The sequence below is a fragment of the Hemiscyllium ocellatum genome, chromosome 9, assembly GCF_020745735.1.
Source record: "Hemiscyllium ocellatum isolate sHemOce1 chromosome 9, sHemOce1.pat.X.cur, whole genome shotgun sequence".
NCBI classification, from domain to species: Eukaryota; Metazoa; Chordata; class Chondrichthyes; order Orectolobiformes; family Hemiscylliidae; genus Hemiscyllium; species Hemiscyllium ocellatum.
In genome coordinates this window covers 30,025,963-30,049,962 of record NC_083409.1, presented here as the reverse complement: position 1 = coordinate 30,049,962, position 24,000 = coordinate 30,025,963, and the positions used below count along the sequence as shown (strand labels likewise).

Below are 24,000 nucleotides of genomic sequence, written 5' to 3'. Positions count from 1 at the left end.
AAAAGTTGTGTTACACACCTTTCACAACTCTAGCTAAGCTGTTCCAATACAGTTACAACATTAGCATCCACCTAACCATGTGGAAAATTGCCCACATATGACCTGTACACAAAAAGCAGGGCAATTCCAACCTGGCCAATTACAGCCATATCTGTCTACTCTCCATCATCAGTAAAGTGTTGGAAGGTGCCATCAACAGTGCTACCAATCATCCCTTGTTCATTAATAACCTGCTCATTAACGCCCAACCTCTGCCAGGGTCACTCAGCTCCTGACCTAGAGTTATAGAGTCTTAGAGATGTACAACATGGAAACAGACCCTTTAGTCCAATTCGTCCAACCCAATCTAGTCCCATCTGCCAGCACCCAGCCCATATCCCTCCAAACCCTTCCTATTCATATACCCATCCAAATGCCTATTAAATGTCGCAATTATACCAGCCTCCACCACTCCCTCTGGCAGCTCATTTCATAAACGCACCACGCTCTGTGTGAAAACGTTGCCCCTTAGGTCTCTTTTATATCTTTCCCCTCTCATCCTAAACCAATGACCTCTAGTTCTGAACTCCCTCACCACAGCAAAAAGACTTTGCCTATTTACCCTATCCATGCCCCTCATGATTTTGTAAACCTCTATAAGGTCACCATTCCGCCTCCGGCGCTCCAGGGAAAACAGCCACAGCCTGTTCAGCCTCTCCCTATAGTACAAATCCTTCAACCCTGGAAACGTCCTTGTAAATCTTTTCTGAACCCTTTCAAGTTTCACAACATCTTTCCAATAGGAAGGAGTCCAGAATTGCATGCAATATTCCAACAGTGGCCTATCCAATGTTCTGTACAGCCGCAATATGACCTCCCAACCCCTGTTCTCAATACTCTGACCAATAAAGGAAAGCATACCAATTGCCTCCTTTACAATCCTATCTACCTGAGACTTTCAAGGAGCTGTGAACCTGCACTCCAAGGTTTCTTTGTTCAGCAACACTCCCTAGGACTTTACCATTAAGTGTATAAGTCCTGCTAAGATTTGCTTTCCCAAAATGCAGCACCTCACATTTATCTGAATTAAACTCCATCTGCCACTTCTCAGCCCATTGGCCCATCTGATTAAGACCCCGTTGTAATCTGAGGTAACCTTCTCCGCTGTCCACTATACCTCCAATTTTGGTGTCATCTGCAAACTTACTAACTATACCTCTTATGCTCACACGTAAATCATTTATATAAATGGTGAAAAGAAGTGGACCCAGCACTGATCTTTATGGCGCTCCATTGATTACAGGCCTCCAGTCTGAAAAACAACTCTCCACCACCACCCTCTGTCTTCTACCTTTGAGCTAGTTTGGTATCCAAATGGCTAGTTCTCCCTGTATTCCATGAGAGCTAAACTTGCTAACCAGTCTCCCATGGGGACCCCTGTTGAACGCCTTACTGAAGTCCATATAGATCACATCTACCGCTCTGCCCTCATCAATCCTCTTTGTTACTTCTTCAAAAAAACTCAATCAAGTTTGTGAGACAAGATTTCCCACGCACAAAGTCATGTTGACTATCCCTAATCAGCCTTTGCCTTTCCAAATACGTACATCCTGTCCTCAGGATTCCCTCCCACACCTTGCACACCATCGATGTCAAGTTCACTAGTCTACAGTTCCCTGGCTTGTCCTTACCACCTTCCTTAAATAGTGGCACCACGTTAGCCAACCTCCAGTCTTTCGGCACCTCACCTGTGTCTATCGAAGTTACAAATATCTCAACAAGGGGCCCAGCAATCACTTCCCTTGCCTCCCACAGAGTTCTAGGGCATCTGATCAGATCCTGGGGATTTATCCACCTTCATGCGTTTCAAGACATCCAACACTTCCTCCTCTGTAATATGGACATTTTACAAGATGTTACCATCTATTTCCCTACATTCTATATCTTCCATATCCTTTTCCACAGTAAATACTGATGCAGAATACTCGTTTGGTATCTTCCCCAGTCTTGGTTCAAATAGACAAGTCAGCTGAATTCCAAATGTGAAGAGAGGTGAGAATAACTGTCCCTGACATCAAAGCTGCACTTGACCGAATGTGGCGTCAAAGAAGTCTACGCTAAACTGGAATCAATGAGTATCAATGGGGAAAACTCTCCACTAGTTGGAGTCATACTTATCATATATGAAGATGACTGTGTTCATTGGAGGACTGTCATCTCAGCTTCAGGATAGCGTTTGAGGCCCATCTTCAGCTTGATCAATGACCTCCATCATAAGGTCAGAAGCGGGAATGTTTGCTGATGATTGCAACACCATTTGTGATTGCTCAGGTAACTGAAATAGTCCATGTCAAATGCAGCAAGACTGGGACAATATTCAGGCTTGGGCTGAAAAGTGGCAAGTAACATTCATGCCATTTAAAATCCAAGCAATGACCACCTCCAACAAGAGAAAACTGACCAAAACACCTTATGGCCAATGCTATTATCATCACTGAATCCCCTGCAGTTAACATCCTGGATATTACCATTAAACAGAAATTGAACAGCACTATCTATATACATAGAATAGCTACTATAGCAGGTCAGAGGCTCGGATTTCTGCATTAAGTAACTCATCTCCTTGTGCCTCAAAGCCTTTCCAGCAGGCACAAGTCAGTAGTGTGGTTGAATACTTCCCAGCTGCCTGGATAATTATAGTTCCACCAATATTCGAGAAGATGAACCCTGAAACCTAGCAATCCATTTGATTGGTACCACATCCACAAACATCCACTTCCTTCACCACTGATGTTTAAGAAGCAGCAGTGTGTACCATCTTCAAAATGCACTGTAGCTCCTTCGATAGCATCTTCCAAACCCACGATCACAACCACAGAAAGACAGCAAGACACACAGGAACACTGCCATCTACCAATTCCCTCCGTCACTCAACATCCTGACTTGGAAATCTATTGCCGTTCCTTCAATGTCATTGGGTCAGAATCATAGGAATCTTCCCAAACAGCATTGCGGATCTACCTATAAGACAAGAACTACAATGGTTCAAGAAGGCAACTTACCAGAACCTTCTCAAAGACAACTAGCGATGGACAATAAATGCTGGCCCAGTAGTGATTTCCACATCTTAAGACTGCATTAGTCAGAATAGCATAGATGGAGGATTGGCTAACTAACAGAAGACAGAGGTTGGATAAGGGTCACATTTTCAGGTTGGCAATCTGTAAAACGTTGAGTGACACAGCAATCAATATGTATTTTTATATATTAATGACTTGGAAGAAGGAAGTGAAAGCCAAGTGTTCAGGATGACACATATTGGCTGCAGAGGGAGATAGGTTTAAGTGAGTGGGCAAAACTTGACAGATGGAATATCATGTAAAGAACGTGAGGAGAGTGGAGGAACTGAATATTATTTAAATAGAGATCTGCAGATAGCTACAGCAAATCAGGATTATAAGTCTTCATGCATGAATCACAAAAAGCTAACACACAAACTCATCAAGTAATAGGAAATACAAATGAAATTTTCGCCATTATTTCAAAACAAGTGGATTAAATTAAAAAAACAGGGAGGCCTTGCTAAAATTATAAAAGGCACTAGTCACAACACAGCTGGAATACTGTGAACAATTTTGGTCCCCTTATTTAAGGGAAAACATACTGGTATTCGGGATAATCTACTGCGGATTCACTAGGTTTATCCCAGATATGGTGGGACAATCTTATGAGGAGAGATTGAGTAGGTTGGGCCTGTACTGATTGGAGTTCAGAAGAATGAAAAGTGTCCTTCTTGATACATTTAAGATTCTTAGGGAACTTGACAAGGTAGATACAGAGAGGTTATTTCCCCTTGAGTAAAGTCTATGACTAGAGTGAGCAATCTCAGAATAAGGGGTTGCCCATTTAGGGCAGAGAGAAGGAGGAATTCCTTCTCTCAGAAGGTAATGAATCTGTCTATACCACAGATGGCTGTTGAGGCTAGGTCATTAGAGTCAAAGAGATGTACAGCACAGAAACAGACCCTTCGGTCCAACTCGTCCATGCCGACCAGATATCCCAAACCAATCTAGTCTCACCTCCCAGCACTTGGCCCATATCCCTCCAAACCCTTCCTATTCAAATAACCATCCAGATGCCTTTTAAATGTTACAATTGTACCAGTCTCCACCACTTCCTCTGGCAGCTCATTCCATACATGTATCAACATGAAAACGTTGTCCCTTAGGTGTCTTTTATATCTTTTCCCTTTCATCCTAAACCTATACCCTCTAGTTCTGGACTCACCCACCCAGGGAAGAAACTTTGCCTATTTACCCTATCCGTGCCCCTCATGATTTTATTAACTTCTATAAGGTCACCCCTCAGCCTCCGACGTTCCAGGGAAAACAACCCCAGCCTGTTCAGCCTTTCCCTATAGCTCAAATCCTCTAACCCTGGTAACATCTTTGTCATCTTTTCTGAACTCTTTCAAGTTTCACAACATCTTTCCGATAGGAAGATCAGAATTGCACACAATATTCCAAAATTGGCCTAACCAATGTCCTGTACAGTCACAACATAACCTCCCAACAATTGTACTCAATACTCTTGACCAATAAAGGAAAGCATACCAAACGCCTTCTTCACTATCCTATCTACCTGCGACTCCACTTTCAAGGAGCTGTGAACCTGCGCTCCAAGGTCTCTTTGTTCAGTAACATAAGCATATTTAAAGTTGAGATATACATATGTTTAATCTTTAAGGGAATCAAGAGTTATAGTAAAAAGGTAGAAAAGTAGAGTTGAGGATTATCAGATCAGTTATGATCCCATGAAATTGCACTGCAGGCTCGATGGGTTAAATGGCCTACTTTTATACTATAGTCTCTGACTTTCATTGCTAGTCCTTTCAGAAACCTCATCCTATTACAGCCTAACTGACACAGCCAGAACTTAATCCTTCATCCAGAACTTAAGGCAATAAATGATGACTGAAAAAAATGCATGAAAATAAACTGAGGACCAATAAAGAAACAGTTTATAAAAAAAAGTACATTAAGAACTTTTTAAAAAATATAGTAAAAGGAAAAGGGAGGCCCGAATGAACACAGGAACATAGACGAGGAGGCAATTTTCTCTCAACCTGTGGAATTCTTTACCACTGAGGTTTGGTTAAGTATATTCAAGGGTGAGATAGACAGATTTTTAATTACTAAGGGAATCAAGGATTATGAAAATAAGGCAGGAAAATGAATTTGACTATGTCATGAACTCAGTGAAAGTTGCAGCAGACTCAATGAGTCAAAAAGACTATTTCTCCTCCTGGACCTTATGGCCCAATGCATCAGTGATCGCTGCAGAAAATCCTTAGAAGAATTAAACAGTTGTCCAACCAACGTCTGATATGCCTTAAATTCTGCCTATGCCAAAAGAAAAAGGAAACAAGTGTTACAACACAACATTGCTGCTCTGCTTTACCTGAAGTTACAGGCCTTTGATCAGCTTTAGTTTGTAATGAAGCGTCACCATCCTGTCGACCTATGGGAAAGCAGGATTTGTAAAGTGATCACCATTGTCTCCAAGTACATGTACACAATGAGACTGTGACTGAAATAACTGAGTCACTTGGTTGAAACATTAAAACTTGAAGCTAAAAAGCTGTGATAGATAATTTAAATTGACAGTCTGAATCATAAACGAATACATTGTTTGATCATGACAATAATTATTAACTCGACAAAAGTTGGTTCAACATCATCTTTCTTCTCTGTTGTGATAAACATAATGTTTCTGAATAATTGGAACAAATTAACACAAAAAGCAATCACACATGTTCCTTTAAAGAAATCAGTGAAAATGCTGTTTCTGTCACAGGCAGTAAGTTATGGGGAAGGAATCACTTGTAGGTTTTACATTTTAGCAAATAAGGGATCAATGTTTAAAATGTCACTCACTCTGCCCTGTTTGAATACAGAGATCATTGGGTACATTTATCAACAGTTTCCCATCGTGCAGGGAAACCTGTCAATGTAGGGGCTGAAGACATTTAGCTGCAGAATTCTTGCATGCTTAGAGCTCCTGCAATCTGCTGGAGGTTTGAATCTAAGGACCCAATTAAACATGGAGCCAGAGTTGGCAGGTGTCAACATTACAGTGAAAAAAATTTAACGCTTTAACAAGTTAACACTTTTAGTCACCAGTGTGACAATTTTAAGTCACACGGTAATTGCTATCCCGAAAAAAATCTTTGACAGTCAAAGCTTGTGATGCACAATATATACAACAATTGGATTAATATTTGACATAGTATATGACTAAGTTAATGAAACATTTTGGCTGTTCATTAAACTAATTACCTGAATGTCACATTTTCTGTTCAGGCATGAAACTGAGATATTAAAGTTACTATCAATCACACATTCCCAAAAATATAAGAAATAGGATGGAGAATGAGTCCATGCTGCAGTTCAGCAAGATTATAATGGATATTCTACCTACCTGCACTATCCCCATTTCCCTTCATATTCTAAAAACCTTCTAACTCACAGGCTTACTATCATTGGCAAAATACACATCTTTGCTCTAACACTATTGTTAACTTTTCTTGCTAGCTACATTTAGATCACTCTCTGTGGAATGCTTGCGATTAGATTTTTAGATCAGATTCCCTACAGTGTGGAAACAGGACCTTCAGCCTAACAAGTCCATACCGACCCTCCAAAGGGTAACCCACCCAGACCCATTTCCCTCTGACTAATGCACTTTGGACAATTTAGCATGGCCAACTCATCTGACCTGTACATCTTTGGACCGTGGGAGGAAACCGGAGCACCCGGAGGAAACCCACGCAGACACGGGGAGAATGTGCAAACTCCACCCAGACAGTCACCCAAGGCTGGAAGCGAACCTGGGACCCTGTTGCTGAGGCGCAGCAGTGCTAACCACTGAGCCACCATGCACCAAATATTCACCAACTCTTTAAAAGATAGCTATTACTTCCAATAGTTTCCAAACGAATATAGCCTGGTCACCCCTCACACCAATGAAGAATGCTTTGTTTAGATTTACGATGGAAGAATGTTCCTGGTGACCAGGGAATCCAGAATCAGGGATTTTTATGTTAAGGGTATGGGGTAGGACCAAGATGAGAAGAGATTTTTTCACCCTGGGAGAAATGAGCCTGTGGAATTCTCTGCCACAGTAAGTACTTGAGGCCAAAATATTAAAAGTTTCAAGGAGGAGTTAGATTTAGTTCTAGTGACGCCAACAGTGGGAGTTCAAATCTTGCACCAGCTGAGGTTACCATAAAGGTCCCCAACCTCACCCCTTTCCTGAGCTAACCCACAGGTTAAACCACAACCAATCATATTTTTCAAATGAGACAACAGCTGTATGCTCTGGTAAAATGATGGCAAATTCACCTCAACCTTTTACTTTTCCTGAAGTCATCAGGTCCCATCTGATTTAAATGCAGTCTGCTCCAATCAACAACTCCCTTTTACTCTAAATACTGTTGCCAGCTACTCATGAAGCAAGACCTCTGACTTCCTCATCAATCTTTCAACTTACATTTCTTTCCAAAATGTTTATCCCTGTGTCAATTTGTATATGGCTCAGGTATCAATAGAGAGATTATCTTGCAAGTTGTGCTTTTTAATCTGACTCCAACACAAGAAGCACTCTCAAGGAATGTTGTTTTAGCTCAGTTGCCTGGATGGCTGGTTTGTGACAAAAAGTGACGTCAACAGTGTGGGTTCAATTCCTGCACCGGCTAAAGCTACCATAAAAGGATTTTTCTTCTCAACCTATTCCCTTAGTTGAGGAAAGGTGACCCTCAGGTTGAACAACTTCCAGTTGTCATGCTCTAGTGAGAAAGCAGCATTATAGTCTGGTAAGGTCATAGCAATTTTATTTAAACATTCTCTGCAGAACACTATTCCTTGTTTTACATCTGTCATTAATTCCTATGTAGACGATTACAGATAACTGGCTGTTAGCACTCCCACTTTGTCTCTACTTAGGATGGAATGTCCTTAAATCATTACCACATTCCTATTCACTCCCATCACTGAAGCAAACAACTCTAAGGAGATTGAGCCAGTCAGTTCTGAACTCAGTAGTCCATCATATCCTCTTGTTTCGGAAACAAGAAAGAGTCATACCTTTGAGTGGACGAAGAGGTCTTCGGCTTAGGCTAGGCTGTGTATGCAGAAGAACCTGATCTGTAAAAAACAAATACAAGAGGCTATGAGCACTCAAAGTTCAGCTGTAAGTTTAGCTTAAGTCGTTCAGTATAAACACCACTGTTAAGTACTCGTTATTGATTTTGTCTACAGTAATACATAGATGACAGAAGCAAAAGCAGTAATTAGCCATGATGATTCAACCCCATCGTGACTTCACTGATTTCTGGATGTAGGTTTACTCGCTGAGCTGGAAGGTTCATTTTCAGACATTTCATCAGCATACTAGGTAACATCTTCAGTGAGCGTCCGGATGAAGCACTGGTGGTGTAGCCCGCTTTCTATTTACGTGCTTGGGTTTTCGTGGGTTGATGATGTCATTTTCTCTTCTTTTTCTCAGGAGGTGGTAAATGGGATCCAAGAAAATGTGTTTGTTGATAGAGCTCCAGTTGGAATGCCATGATTCTAGGAATTCTTGTGCTTGTCTCTGTTTGGCTTGTCCTAGGATGGATGTGGTCGAAGTGGTGTCCTTCCTCACCCGTACATAAGGATATTCGCAAGAGTGGTTCATATCATTTTGTGGATTAGTGGTGCTGGAAGTTCAGGCAGCATCCAAGGAGCAGTAAAAGTGACATTTCGGGCAAAAGCCCTTCATCAGGAATAAAGGCAGAGAGCCTGAAGCGTGGAGAGATAAGCTAGAGGAGGGTGGGGGTGGGGGGAAAGTTGCAATTGGAGAGGATGCTGCCTGAACTGCTGCGCTCTTCCAGCACCACTAATCCAGAAACAGGTTTCCAGCATCTGCTGTCATTGTTTTTACCTCATATCTTTTTGTGGCTAGTTTTGTACATTGGACAAACAGGCAGAAAACTAGCTACCAGGATACATGAACATCAACTTGCCACAAAACGACATGACCCACTCTCGCTAGTATCCTTACATACAGATGAGGAAGGACACCACTTCGACTGGGACAACACATCAATCCGAGGACAAGCCAAACAGAGATCAGCACGAGAATTCCTAGAAGCATGGCATTCCAACAAACATGTTGACTTGGATCCCATTTACCACCTCCTGACAAAAAAAATGACATGACATAGGAAATATGTCATCATAGGAAATGACATCATCAACCTAAGGAAACCCAAACACACAAATATTGGGCTACACCACCAGTGCTTCATCTGGAGGCTCACTGATGATGTTACCTAGTATGGTGACGAAACATCTGAAAACAAACCTTCCAGCTCAGCAAGCAAACCTACATCCAGAAACTCAACCTGAGCTACAAATCATCTCGAAACTCGCCTTCATTGATCTCATCGTGGGCAGTGGTTGGGATATTAAACTGCTTCAACAAGCCTGGAGTCCGGAAAGACAAAAATATAAATATTGCTGAGGCTCCTCGATCAGGTGACAAGCCAGTGACTCTTGCCAGACAGCTCACCAGCATGAGCAGATGTACACAAGATTGGTGTCGCTTTAATGCCCCACTAATAAGGGGGGTGGGGGGGGGGGGGGGGGAGGGGAGACGTGAAGGGAAACTGGGAAAGAGAAAAAGGAGATAGAAATAATAATCAAGTTTAATACTATTCACATAATCCACTTGTCAGCAGGGAAATGAATAAATCATATTAAACTAGCTGGTCCCCCTGGTGAGGAGGGAAATCGGTTGAAACATTTGGTTCATTGCTCTGATGCACAGATATTAGCAGTTTCACTGTATTTATTCCAGCACAAGCAGTTTAACTGAGAAGGACAAGCAGAATTGATTTACAGCTAGTGAGTTAAAGGACAATTGGAAAACGCCCTCAAATAGAACTAACTATGTACAATCTCTGGGAACTCTGTACCTGATGAAAACCGAGATCGTGTCCTGCTACAGATCGGTGAATCACCGCCTGCCCCCACATCACCTTCAGAGTCACTAGTTTCTAAGGAAAAAAGGAACACAAGTATCTCAATGATATTATCGGAGATCTCCACCAGCATTTATAATAACAACAGTTGTTTTGAAAGCACATTACTTGAAAAATTATTGATGCCAGATTAGATAAAACAGTACCAATACCTTATGTACCTCCACTTACTTGTGTCTGCTCTGCCAAAATCAACTTCATCTTTAGGAATGTGATCTGTAGGAAAAGAAGCGCTTCAGTTACATGCTGTAATTGCTGTTCCATGCAACTACACTAACCTATTCCTACTACATAATTCCTGATGAAGGGCTCTGGCCCGAGGCGTCGAGTTTCCTGTTCCTTGGATGCTGCCTAACCTGCTGTGCTTTAACCAGCAACACATTTTCAGCAACTACACTAACCTATGCCTATTCAATCTGAAGTTAGATAATTGCAGACAGTGTAAGGACCTGGGTAGTCGGAATAAAGCACTCTCTCATCCTTGGACAGGAGGAGTGGAATAACATATTAGACTTCTTTTACAACAAAGCAAGACTAAGAAGATTTAATGACAGATAATCTGCTGCGGATTCACTAGGTTCATCCCAGATATGGAGGGACAGTGTTATGAGGAGGGATTGACTAGGTTGGGCCTGTACTGACTGGAGCTCAGAAGAATGAGAATTGTCCTTACCAATACATTTAAGATTCTTAGGGGACTTAACAAGGTAGATGTAGAGTGGTTGTTTCCCCTTGAGTGAAGTCTACAACTAGAGCATGCAATCTCAGCATAAGGGATTGTCCATTTAGGACAGAGACAAGGAAGAATTCCTTCTCTCAGAAGGTAACGAATTTGTCTTTACAGCAGATGGCAGTTGAGGCTAGGTCATTAGAGTCATAGAGATGTACAGCACAGAAACAGACCCTTCGGTCCAACTCGTCCATGACGACCAGATATCCCAACCCAATCTAGTTCCATCTGCCAGCACCCAGCCCGTATCCCTCCAAATCCTTCCTATTCATAAACCCATCCAGATGCCTTTTAAATGTTGCAACTGTATTAGCCTTTGCCACTTCCTCTGGCAGCTCATTCCATAAAGATACCACCCTCTGTGTGAAAACATTGCCCTTAGGTCTCTTTTATATTTTTACCCCCTCACCCTAAACCTATGCCCTCTAGTTCTGGACTCCCCGACCCCAGGGAAAAGACTTTGTCTATTTATTCTATCCATGCCCCTCATGATTTCATAAACCTCTATAAGGTCACCCCTCAGCTTCCGACCCTCTAGGGAAAACAGCTCCAGCCTATTCAACTTCTCTCTATAGCTCAAATTTTCCAATCACGTCAATATCCTTGTAAATCTTTTCTGAACCCTTTCATGTTTCACAGGGCGGCACAGTGGTTGGGTGGCACGCTGGCACAGTGGTTAGCACTGCTGCCTCACAACGCCAGAGACCTGGGTTCAATTCCCGACTCAGGCAACTGACTGTGTGGAGTTTGCAGCGTTCTCCCCGTGTCTGTGTGGGTTTCCTCCGGGTGCTCCGGTTTCCTCCCACAGTAAAAAGATGTGTGGGTCAGGTGAATTGGCCACGCTAAATTAGCCGTAGTGTTAGGTAAAAGGGGTAAATGTAGGGGAATGGGTGGGTTGCGCTTCGGCGGGTCGGTGTGGACTTGTTGGGCCGAAGGGCCTGTTTCCACACTGTAAGTAATCTAATCTAATCTAATCAAACAACCTTCCGATAGGAAGGAGACCAGAACTACACGCAATATCCCAAAACTAGCATAATCAATGTCCTGTGCAGCCACAACATGACCTACCAACTCCTATACTCAATGCTCTGACCAAAAATGGAAAGCATACCCAAACACCTTCTTCATTATCCTATCTACCTGCGACTCCACTTTCAAAGAACCAATGAACCTGCACTTCAAGCAACACACCAGTAGTTTTAAAAAATAGTTCACATTTAAGAATTTGAAGCATTTAATTCATACCTCTTCTCAAAGGACTACTGTCCACACCATCTGTCACTCTCTTATTTGGAGAAAGTCTACTTCCATCTGGAAAAGCAAATGAAGATAACAAGTCAAGAAAAGAACAAAATATCACACTGCAAATAAAGGTTTAGACATCATTGTTTTGAAACAAATCTTGGTTTACCATCCTGAAACACTTTGACAGGTCCTAAGTAGGTTTCAAAGAACCAGTATCCAACTAATTCAACCAGTCTGCTTTCACTCATCTTCTGAGTAGAATTATTGATGGTTAAATTGATAAGATGGAGAATATTAAAGGACTGGATACAAAGTTCACTTGATCAGCTGCTGAATGCACAACATTCAGTCCAACACACATGATCGATGGCTATTAAATAAAAATTGCATTAAAGTGGGAAACTGATGAGGCATTAGTCTGCTTTAAAACTTCATAGTGGGATAATGCTAGATCATCTTATCTCTTGGCAAATGTGTCTCAATCTTTGGAAATACTTTCTACTACTGACTTTCTCATTTTGAGGTTAATTTATATTACCATTTAAAGAAACAGACAGACCAAAGGTATGATTTAATCTCAGGGCGTTTGTGCAGAATCCATAAACCACTGAGCTTTGTTCTCTGAACTTCCAACAACCAGGATACCAAAGCTAGACACACCTACAGGCATGAATTGAGAATACATTCACATCAATATTTCTATACCTGGTTTGTTAAGCATTAACCATGTTCTTTGATTACACATTCAGAATCAACCTGACTTAAGTTCAAAACATTCAGCTTCTTTACATTCCATCTGACTCATCATCCACACTCTCAACTGTATTTCTAAGAAAATATTAAGTTTCTTTCTTGGCCCCTTTATATTGGTAACGGTTGCCTCTCGTCTAGTAATGTCACCCTTCTTGTCAGATTTGCTGTCATCACTGACCTCTACAAATAACATCCCCTGGCACCTATATTTATGACCAAATATTCTTACTTACACTTTCACAAACTCAAGCACCATTTCAAAATTTCATCCAACAACTATGTGAACCACATTGCTACGTTGCAGTTTCTGAGACAACCATTCGTGACGCAGGGCTGGGAATGGGGCATATGCGGAAGGCAGCCCTGCGTATTTGGACAATGTTAAAAATCACAACACCAGATTATAGTCCAATAGGTTTATTTGGAAGCACTAGCTTTCAGAGCGCTGCTCTTTCTTTAGCTATCTGTGGGACAGGATCATCAGACACAGAATTTATAGCAAAAGATTACAGTGTCATGCAACTGAAGTGATAAATTGAACAAACCCAGATTGCTATTTAGTCTTTCAGCTTTTAGAATGGGTTGCAAGTTTTGGTTCATTAATATGTAAATTCCAGAACTTTTTTTTTAAAAAGTCAAATTCTTAAGATAACTCAGCTTAGACAATGTATTAAAGGTGTACGGTTAGAGTACCAGAGTCTTAAGTCAGACTGGTTCTACTTCCAAAGCAAGAATGTATAAACGATTACATAGGTTTACTTCCTGCGTTTCTGCCTGCAGATTGTGTGCTTTTTGAGCAAAATAGAATGCATTTGCAAGTATAATTCAGCAAGAGAGCAGAGGTGACCAGAAATCCAACATCTCAGGATGGAGCATCCATGAGGCCTTGTGGGCCACCAACAGCAGCAGAATTGTACTCCAACACAATCTGCAACCTATTGCTTAGTGTATCCCCACTTGACCATTACCTTCAGGCCAAGCGATCAGCACTGGTTCAAAGAAGAGTGCAGGAGGGCATACCAGGAACAGCAATAAACATACTTCAAAATGAAGTACCAACCCTGTGAAGCTACACAACAGGGTTTGCTCTGCACCAAACACCCTAATCAGGGAGTGATAGACATAGCTAAGCAATCCTACAACAAACAGATGAGCTCTGAGCTCTGCAGTCCGATTGCATCGACGGTGGTGGACAATTCAACAACTCACTGGGAGAGGAGCCTCTGTAAATATCCCCACCTTCAATAATGGGGGAACCCAGCACATTAGCGCAAAAGATAAGACTGAAAAATTCACAACCATCTTCAGTTAAAAGTGCTGAGTGGATAATTCATCTCATCCTCCTGCAGTGGTTCCCAACATCACAGTTCCCAGCCTTCAGTCAATTCTTGATATCATCTAGAGTGAATCAAAACGTTTGGAGGCAGTGGATACAGCAAAGGCAACGGGCCCTGACACATTCCAAAAAAGTGAAGGCTTGTGCTCCACCACTTGCCACACCCAGGACCAAACTATTCCAGCACTGCTACAATACTAGCATCTATTTGACAACATGGAAAATTGCCCAGGTATGTCCAAAAAGCAGGGCACATCCAACCCAGCCAATTACCACCCCATCAGTCTACTTTCGATCATCAGTAAAGTTATAGAGGTGTCTGCAACAGTACTTTCAAGCAGCACCTGATCAGCAATAATCTGCTCAGTGACACCCAGTTTGGATTCCCCCAAGGCCACTCATGACAGCTTTGGTTCAAACATGGACAGAAGAACAGAATTCCAGAGGCGAGATGAGGGTGACAGCACTTGACATCAAGGCTACATTTACACCAAGTAATGTGATCGAGTACACGTGACAATAAATGATTTGAAGACCATGGGAGCCCCTACCAAAACTAAAATCAACGGGAATCAGGGGAATGCTCTGTAATGGTTGGAGACATATCTTGCGCAGAGAAAGATGGTTGCAATTGTTGGAGGCCAGTTATCTCAACTCCTAGACACCATAGTAGGCGCTCCTCAGGGTAGTAACAGAGGCCCAACCATCGTCGACAATTTCATCAATGACTTTCCCTCCATCATAACATGGGGAATTCATGGATAATTGCACAATGCTCAACACCATCTATGACTCCCAGATGCTGACAGTCCATTGCGCAGATGCAACTAGACCTGGCCAATATTCAGGCTTGGGCTGACAAGCTGCAAGTAGCATTTGTGACACATAACTACCAGATAAGACCAATAAGAGACGATTTAACCACTGCCCCTTAAAATTCAATGGTCTTACCATCACCGAATCCCCCACTGCCAACATCCTGGGGGTTACCATTGACCAGAAACTCAACTGAACTCGACACAGAAACACAGTGGCTACTAGTACAGGTCAGAGGCTAGGAAAACAGCAGCGAGTGACTCACCACCTGCTTCCAAACACACGACCACTTCAATCTAGAAGGACAAAATAATAATGGGAATACCGCCACGTACAGGTTCCCCTCCAAGGTACTCACCATCGTGAGTTGGAAATATATCGCCATTCCTTCAGCGTCACTGGTGCAAAATCCTGGAACTCCCCACCCAAACAGCATCGTGGCTCTACCTGTAGCACCACGGACTGCAGCGGTTTAGGAAGGCAGCTCACTACCACCTTCAACAAGGCCAACTGGGAATAGACAATAAATGATGGCCTAAGGCAGTGAAGCCCACAACCTTAAACCTACCTGTTTAGCACCTGTCACGTAGTGTGTTGGCAGCTGCATCTTTTGGAAGCACACCGTGAGCTCTGAAACGAATGCCCGCCTGATCCCATCACTCCTTGTTGCAACCGAGATGCTGGTGGTGCATCTGCAGAGTGATGGTGGTGGCCATCTGAACATGGTGGTGTCTATCTGAACATGGTGGTGGCCCTCTGAACAATGTGGTGGCCCTCTGAACAATGTGGTGGCCCTCTGAACAATGTGGTGGCCCTCTGAACAATTTGGTGGCCCTCTGAACAATGTGGTGGCCCTCTGAACAATGTGGTGGCCCTCTGAACAATGTGGTGGCCCTCTGAACAATGTGGTGGCCCTCCGAACATGGTGGTGGCCATCCGAGCATGGTGGTGGCCATCCGAGCATGGTGGTGGCCATCCGAGCATGGTGGTGGCCATCCGAGCATGGTGGTGGCCATCCGAGCATGGTGGTGGCCATCCGAACATGGTGGTGACCATCTGAACATGGTAGTGACCATCCGAACATGGGGATGACCATCCGAACATGGGGATGACCATCCGAACATGGTGGTGACCATCCGAACATGGTGGTGACCATATGAACATGGTGGTGGCCATATGAACATGGTGGTGGCCATATGAACATGGTGGTGACCATATGAACATGGTGGTGGCCATATGAACATGGTGGTGACCCTCCGAACATGGTGGTGGCCATATGAACATGGTGGTGACCATATGAACATGGTGGTGGCCCTCCGAACATGGTGGTGACCCTCCGAACATGGTGGTGACCATATGAACATGGTGGTGACCATATGAACATGGTGGTGGCCCTCCGAACATGGTGGTGACCCTCCGAACATGGTGGTGACCATATGAACATGGGGGTGACCGAGCTCCTGAGCTGGGAAAGGTCCCTCTAAGGTGGACTATCTACCCGCACAGGTTTGTTAATGTTTGGAACTGAGCTGGCCTGGCTGATTGAATGTATTGACGGGTGAACCAGACCAATGTATTGCTGATAAAGTGGGAGTTAATGGCTGATAGGGGACAGGCAGGAACAGGCTAGAAACACATCAGCCAGGGCTGAGTGAGGCAGCAACTGCTTCGAGGGGCTGAACGGCCTCCCACTTTCCGTCGTCTATTCCCCTCACCTCCTGTTTGGGCTCTCTCCCCGCGCTCGGGCCCGGAGCTGTCGCTGTCGCTGTCGGAGCCGGTGTCGCTCATGCCTCCGGGCAGCCGCAGAGTGAACCCCCTCCGCCGCAGCATCCGGGGTCTGAGCGGGCGGAACCGGAAACACGGGTAACCGCGGGCGGCCATCTTGGTGAGGGCGGAACTGAGTCGGTTTCCGGTCCTACATCAGAGTCGCAGCGAGGGGGAGAGGAGGGCATAGGATCAGGGGGGAGGGGGAGAGGAGGGAATAAGATCAGAGGGGAGGGGGAGAGGAGGGAATAAGATCAGAGGGGAGGGGGAGAGGAGGGGATAGGATCAGAGGGGAGGGGGAGGGGAGGGCATAGGATCAGAGGGGAGGGGGAGAGGAGGGGATAGGATCAGAGGGGAGGGGGAGAGGAGGGCATAGGATCAGGGGGGAGGGGAGGGGAGGGCATAGGATCAGAGGGGAGGGGGAGAGGAGGGAATAAGATTGGGGGGAGGGGGAGAGGAGGGCATAGGATCAAAGGGGAGGGGAGGGGAGGGCATAGGATCAGAGGGGAGGGGGAGGGGAGGGCATAGGATCAGAGGGGAGGGGGAGAGGAGGGAATAAGATTGGGGGGAGGGGGAGAGGAGGGCATAGGATCAGAGGGGAGGGGGAGGGGAGGGCATAGGATCAGAGGGGAGGGGGAGAGGAGGGAATAAGATCAGAGGGGGGGGAAAAGGAGGGCATAGGATCAGAGGGGAGGGGGAGACGAGGGAATAAGATCAGAGGGGAGGGGAAAATGAGAGCATAGGATCAGAGTGGAGGGGGAGAGGAGGGAATAAGATCAGAGGGGAGGGGGAGAGGAGGGCGTATGATCAGAGGGGAGAGGAGGGAATAGGGTTGAGGAAAAAGGAAAGAAGCGAGGATCAAAGGGGAAAGAAGGGAATAAGATCAGAAGGGAAATATTGGACCGAAATGAATGAGGGTGTGAAGGGGAATAAAAGGGAGAAGAGTGAATGGAGAGGGATGGGGGAGTGGAATGAGAAAGGGATAATGGAGAAATGGGTTAAAGGAGGGGAAGGTGAGCGGAAATGGAAAGAAGATGGGAAATAGAAAAGAGAGGAGTGGAGGGGAGGTAGAATGGTGGAGTAGGCGGAATGGAAAGGAGAGGGAGTAAGCAAGGGGGGGCATGGAAAGGGAGGGGAGTGCAAAGCGATAGCTGGAGGGAGGGGTAATCGAGAGCAGGTAGGAAATGCAGGAAAGGCTAGGGTCGTGGGAGTTTAAATAGAGGGAAAGGGAGCGGGTCCCTGGACCTCTGGGAGGAAAGAGGGGATATGTTCAAGGAAAGAGAAGCGTGGGAAATGTTGAAATGGAAGACAGACGGAGGGAGGGGATTTGGGAAGGGAGGGAGATAAAGGATGCATATGAAGAATTAAGGGGTTTTGTGTTAAAAGGGTAGGGAGAGAGAGTGGGAAGCAACGAGAATTGAAGTGTGGGAAGTAGAAAGAAAAGAGTTTTGGAGTTGAGGAAGTGGGAGACGAGAAGAAATTGGATGAATGGGATTTGTGTAAGGAAAATATGGGGTTTGAAGGGGAGATTTCTTTCATTTCCTCAACCCTTAAAATTAGATGGAGATACTTGAGAATTTTTTAGTGTTTATTCTCACATTTACAAGGGAAACTTATTCTTCCCATGGTAAAAATGTTAACTACCTGAGGTATTCCAAACATTAATTTTTATACTAGATTAGAGTGGGGCTGGAAAAGCACAGCAGGCCAGGCAGCCAGGAAAATCAACGTTTCGGGTAAAAGCCCTTCATCAGCTCTATTCCTGATGAAGGACTTTTGCCCAAAACGTCAATTTTCCTGCTCCTCGGATACTGCCTGACCTGCTGTGCTTTTCCAGCACCACTCTAATCTAGACTCTGGACTGGAACATTGTACTGGACCAATAATCATGTACAATGGGTTAATGTTTTAGGATGGCACTTCTTATTATGGGAAAGGAACCATTTGCTGTAGGCCTAGCGTTGTTCACATGTAAGTGTTATCGTGTCACTGACCTGTGTGATTCTTTGTAACTCTGGGACATGACTGTTTTAACCCTTTTTCATCTGTGTTTGCTTTGTTTGTTCTGTTAACATGTCTGACCACACATGGCTAATACCCTGAATCATCTATTTTTTTCTAAGCTACATTACTTGCTCCAAAAACTATCCTGTGATTGTATAATTTTTTTATTTAAAATGAGCTTTCCTCTTTCAGGCCACCCACCTCCTCTTGGCCATGCCCACAATGGCCAACTAACTAAAAACTGTTGAGAATTTTCTCCTTCCCCCAGATGACCAATTGTCTGGAATAATACAGAATCCTCAACATTCCAAACGCAAGCAATGACTATCTGTCCTACTGTATTATAACTGGAGCAGTTAGTTCTTCCCCCACTCATTGTTCTGAACGGTGATGTATGTTCCTCTCTGGTATCTTTTTTACTATCTTCTCTAAATAACAAGCCATACCCAATCAGGCACTATCACCTCCTATTGCAACATTATCGTTATCCAAAATGTACCCATACATTGAACCATTGGTTTCAAAGGTCCTGACAACATTTGCTATTTTTGATTTGTTCAATTTATCTTCTGATGTGTTTGGTTTTCTGTTGTAGGATATAGTATATTTTGTGTAATCTTTCTAATCCACAGAGTGTTCAAATTAGATTAGATTACTTACAGTGTGGAAACAGGCCTTTCGGCCCAACAAGTCCACACTGTCCCGCCGAAGCGCAACCCACCCATTCGCCTACATTTACCCCTTTACCTAACACTACGGGCAATTTAGCATGGCCAATTCACCTGGCTGTGGGAGGAAACCCACGCAGACACGGGGAGAATGTGCAAACACAGTCAGTCGCCTGAGGTGGGAATTGAACCCGGGTCTCTGGCGCTGTGAGGCAGCAGTGCTAACCACTGTGCCACCGTGCCACCCATTATGTTCAGGTAGTAGAGGACTGGAGTATGAGAATTTGTTTATACATTGCTCCATTCATCTTGAATGTTTTTTAAAAATATTTTTATTAGAGCCCTTTTAAATCTTTTACAAAACATCTATATACGAAAAAAATACCAAAAAACAGAAAAGTACAACAAGTCATATTGCGATACTATTAGTAATGAGCGATCTACTATTCTTCCAGAACATATGTATCAACTTAAACTAAACTACAAACAAATTAAATAAAAATTAAATTAAACTAAATTCAAATTAAATTAAATTATATCTCACTATTCTGTTTCACTCATCACACCTCCACTGAGGCTTCCATCCCTGGGAGCACTAGGCATTGTACTCGTATTCTTTTTCCCCCAGCCTCCTCCTCCCAGGGCCCCATGGGCACCCATACTGATTCCCACGGCTATACCACGGCCCTGATTAATATTACTGATAAGTCTGCATCAATATAATTTTGAAAGGGCCACCACTTCTTATAAAACTGCTCCGTTTTGTGGTGCATCATATTTGTGAAGTAGTCCTGGGGGAGATGCTCCATCGCCAGCCTACGCCACCCCATAAGACCTGGTGGTTTTTCCGACATCCAATTCATTAAGATGTTCGTCCTTGCACAGTGGGTAAGAATGTTGCACAGTCTCTTCCCGGGTTTCCCCAGAGAGTGCAAATTTGGCAACCCCAGAAGAAGAAATACCAGATCCACGTTAATTTCAATCCCCAGGATGTCCTTTAGCTCCCTTACTATAGCACTCCAGTATCTCTAGATATTATGTCCAATAGCAATGTGTGAGAGTGCCTATACTAATTTTACATTAGGGACGCCCTGGTGACACTCCTCTCTTGAACTTAGCTAGCCTCTGTGGTGCCATATGAGCCCTGTGTAAGATCTTCAATTGCATGGCTGACGCTCTGTTACATACTGAAATTTTCCTTACCTTTCGCCATATATCTTCCCATACCCCCAATGAGATAACTTCTAGCTCTCGATTCCATGTCCTACACAGTCCTTCCACATCCCCAAGGCACGACCTTTCTGTAAATGATACAAAGTACTAACTGAAAGAGAACTCTTCTCCATGTCTGACTCCACGTCTCTCCTGAGCCAGGAGCATGGTCTTCCTCTTATATAATCCCTTATCTGAAAGTACCGGAAAAGGTCCCTATTAGACAATCAATATTTCTGACTTAACTGGCTAAATGACATCAAGATCTCCCCCCTCGAACAAATCTCCCAGGCAAGAGATTCCCTTATTGTCCCATAACTTAAAGCCGGAGTTCGTTGCCCAAGGTTTAAATCCTTGGGCTCCCACCAATGGGGTAAACGGTGAGGTTTTTAACCAATAGCCCTTATCTTGTATCATTATCCTCCGTGCTTTCACCGTATTTAAAATGATTGGATTCTTACAGTGCTCGGTCACGGATTTCATCTTATCCATAAGTAATAGATTAACTAGGGGACATCTCAACTGCAAGGCTTCAGCATCAAGCAAATCGACTCTGAATTCCTCTGTACCCAGTCACTAACATATGCTAACAGGGCACTTATTTGATATTTCTTCAAGCCCAGAAGATCCACCCCTCCCTCACCCAGCGAAAGCTGCCATTTGGTAAATTTAATTGGAGGGCGCCTGTGACACCAAATAGAGGATCCTAGCCAACCACTGAGCCTCTGTAACACTCGTCTGGGTAACAACAATGGGAGCATTTTCATGGGGTACAACAGGCGAGGAAGAACATTCATTTTAATCAGGGCTACTTGGCCTAACAGCGATAACGGTAATCCCTCCCATTGCTGCAAATCCTGTTTTATCCTCTCCAATAGTTGTGCATAGTTAGTTTTATACAGCTGGTGGAAGGCAGGGGTAATAAAAATTCCCAAATACAAAATAACCTTTTGACAATCATCTAAATGGGAACTGCATTCCATCTTTCAGATCAGGCACCTCCACTAATCAGCATGGCTTCCGATTTTGTAAAGTTGATCCTGTAGCTCGAGAAACCGCCCAATAAATTAATTGTTTGAATCAATCGAGGAACAGACTTCTCTGGATTGGCCAAGAACAAAAGGACGTCATCAGTATATAGGGTGATCTTAGCTCCCCCATTCCCACCCTTGGCACCACTATTTCAAGATCCCTCCTGATAGCCTCAGCTAACGGCTCAATTGCCAAGTTGGATGACAGTGGTGAGAGAGGGCACCCGTGTCGACTTCCTCTCCCAATATTAAAGTTATCTGACAGTGCCGTTTCTGATGACTGCTGCCTTAGGACCATTATACAACACCGCCACCCACCTGGCAAAGGAACCCCTGCCAGACCAAAGTACTGTAGGACCCCAAACAGATATGGCCGTTCTATCCAGTTAAACACCTTTTCTGCGTCTAGGGAGCCCACCAACCCTGGGATCAATCTTTGCTGGCATACCTGCACTGTGTTCAGTACCCTCCTGATATTGTTAGAGGAGCTATGGCCCTTAACAAAACCTATCTGATCTTCTTTTATAATATGGGACAAGACCTTTTCCATCCTCAGAGCTAGCGTCTTGGATAGAATTTTAAACGCTACAGTGAAATAAGTCTATATAAACATGTTCTTGGGATCTTTCCCCTTCTTTAAAATGAGAGCAATATTAGCCTCCCTAAGAGAGGGTGGAAGACAATCCTATGTATAAGAATAGTTGTACATTCCCAGAAGTGGCTCCACCAACACATGTATGAATTCCTTATAGAATTCACTTGGAAATTCATCTGGCCCCAGTACTTTGCCACCCTGGAGATGCTTTATTATTTCCTGCACTTACTGTATCGTTATAGGCGCATTCAACAGGGAACCCTGTTCCATGTTTATACTGGGAGGTCCAGGTTTTCAAAAAAGGATTGTATTCTCACTACACTGTGTTCCCCTCCTAGGAGCGTGCAGCACATCCGAAGTTTAATTAATTTAGCAACTGTATCAATTAGAAATTTAAGAGGGTGCGTCAGGGAACAATACACATTCAAGACACCATACTCTTCTCTATGTATTAGATCTTTAAGAATAATAAACTGTCATGTTCATCCTTAATTTGCTCAGTTACCTGGAAAGGGAGGTTCCTTCTTACCAGTATAGCCACTCCTCTACTCTTAGAGCTGAAGGAGGTGAAGAATACCCTGTCATAATCCCCCTGCTGCAGTTTCAGATGTTCCTTAACAGTTAAATGCATCTCTTGCAGTAGGGCGATATCCACCCTTTCCTTCTGAAGGCTTGTGTCATGGAAATTAAATTGACTCGACTCAAATGCTTGCAAGAGCAAACAAAAAGTTTATTTCAGACCTTTACAAAGGGACCCAATACATTGGCAAGGTGCTTCATGTAAGGGGTGCCTGATAGCTTTCACATATTCTCTTTATACTATAATTTGCTTATTCTTATCAACACCTCAAGCCAGGAGCCTGGAACATTCGAATTCCTTTCCAGATATGGAGTTGTTTTTCTCATTCCTTGACTGTTGATAGGGTAGTTTTACTGGCCTTGTATGTCTGCTGTTAGGTCGACTTGCCTTTACATTTCTTTTGTCTGTCTGCAATACTTGCCCCTAGTTTCGGTCAGGCCCTTACTTTTTTGTTTTCCCTATGCTTTTATAGATTTCACGATAAATGTTAATTTTCCATTACAGCTGGACAGCACCTTAATGGCTCCCTTTTACAATTCAGGTGCACTAGCTGAACAAATCACTAGCCATGGTCATCCAGGGCAGCCTATGGTTTCCCAGGAGGAGGAGGCGGCTGATTGGAGGGGTGACGAGCGACAAAGACATTACCTCTTTGAAGTTTAAAAACTATTTCTATAAAAACTAGAACTAAAAAACTAATCACTACATTTAACACCTAAATAACCCCCAATTTGCTAGAGATCTTCCCCCATGCCCATAGGAACACTGCTCCCAATCCTTGTTACCATCCCAACTCCCTCTAGCTGAGGATATGCCTGAGCCCCAAATGAAGAAAACCTGTTATTTACCTTCTGAGAGTTAACAATGGATGCCCCTTCCCTCCCACCCATCTTAACCACAGATATAGCCACCCCAACAGAAAAACAAAAGGACAGCAATTAAAAAAAGTTCCTAGATAATACCCAACTGACTGACATATAAAATAATTCCGGTTTTATATCAAGGCCGTATAAAGCCAAGAACCACAAAAAAAGAGGTGAGATAGAAGAGAAAAAAGGGGCAATTAAAAAAACCCATACCATTGTCTGTAACTATGCCCCCTCCACTCCCACCCCGACTCGAGTCCTTAAATTCAGAGAATTCACAAAGTCCTTCACCTTATCTGCAGAGTCAAAGTTATGTACCATCCCTCCATGAGAGAAA

The 24,000-nt window shown here is 43.7% G+C and overlaps 1 protein-coding gene across 2 annotated transcripts in view; it reads right to left on the bottom strand.

Annotated features, from left to right (window-relative positions):
• The window catches only part of LOC132818650 (torsin-1A-interacting protein 2-like), a 30,159-nt gene extending 13,393 nt beyond the window's left edge, over positions 1-16,766 (bottom strand). The window contains exons 1-6 of one of the 2 annotated variants that reach the window (XM_060829663.1): positions 16,659-16,766; positions 12,039-12,104; positions 10,235-10,279; positions 9,998-10,078; positions 8,124-8,183; positions 5,440-5,499 (exon numbers count right to left, since the gene is read on the bottom strand). In XM_060829663.1, the coding sequence (XP_060685646.1) occupies positions 5,440-5,499; positions 8,124-8,183; positions 9,998-10,078; positions 10,235-10,279; positions 12,039-12,104; positions 16,659-16,731 (385 nt within the window). In that variant the 5' untranslated portion in view covers positions 16,732-16,766. Of the gene's footprint in view, positions 1-5,439; positions 5,500-8,123; positions 8,184-9,997; positions 10,079-10,224; positions 10,280-12,038; positions 12,107-16,658 lie in introns of those variants that run through there. The other variant, XM_060829664.1, reaches the window with a different exon arrangement.
• Between the last annotated feature and the right edge of the window lie 7,234 nt (positions 16,767-24,000).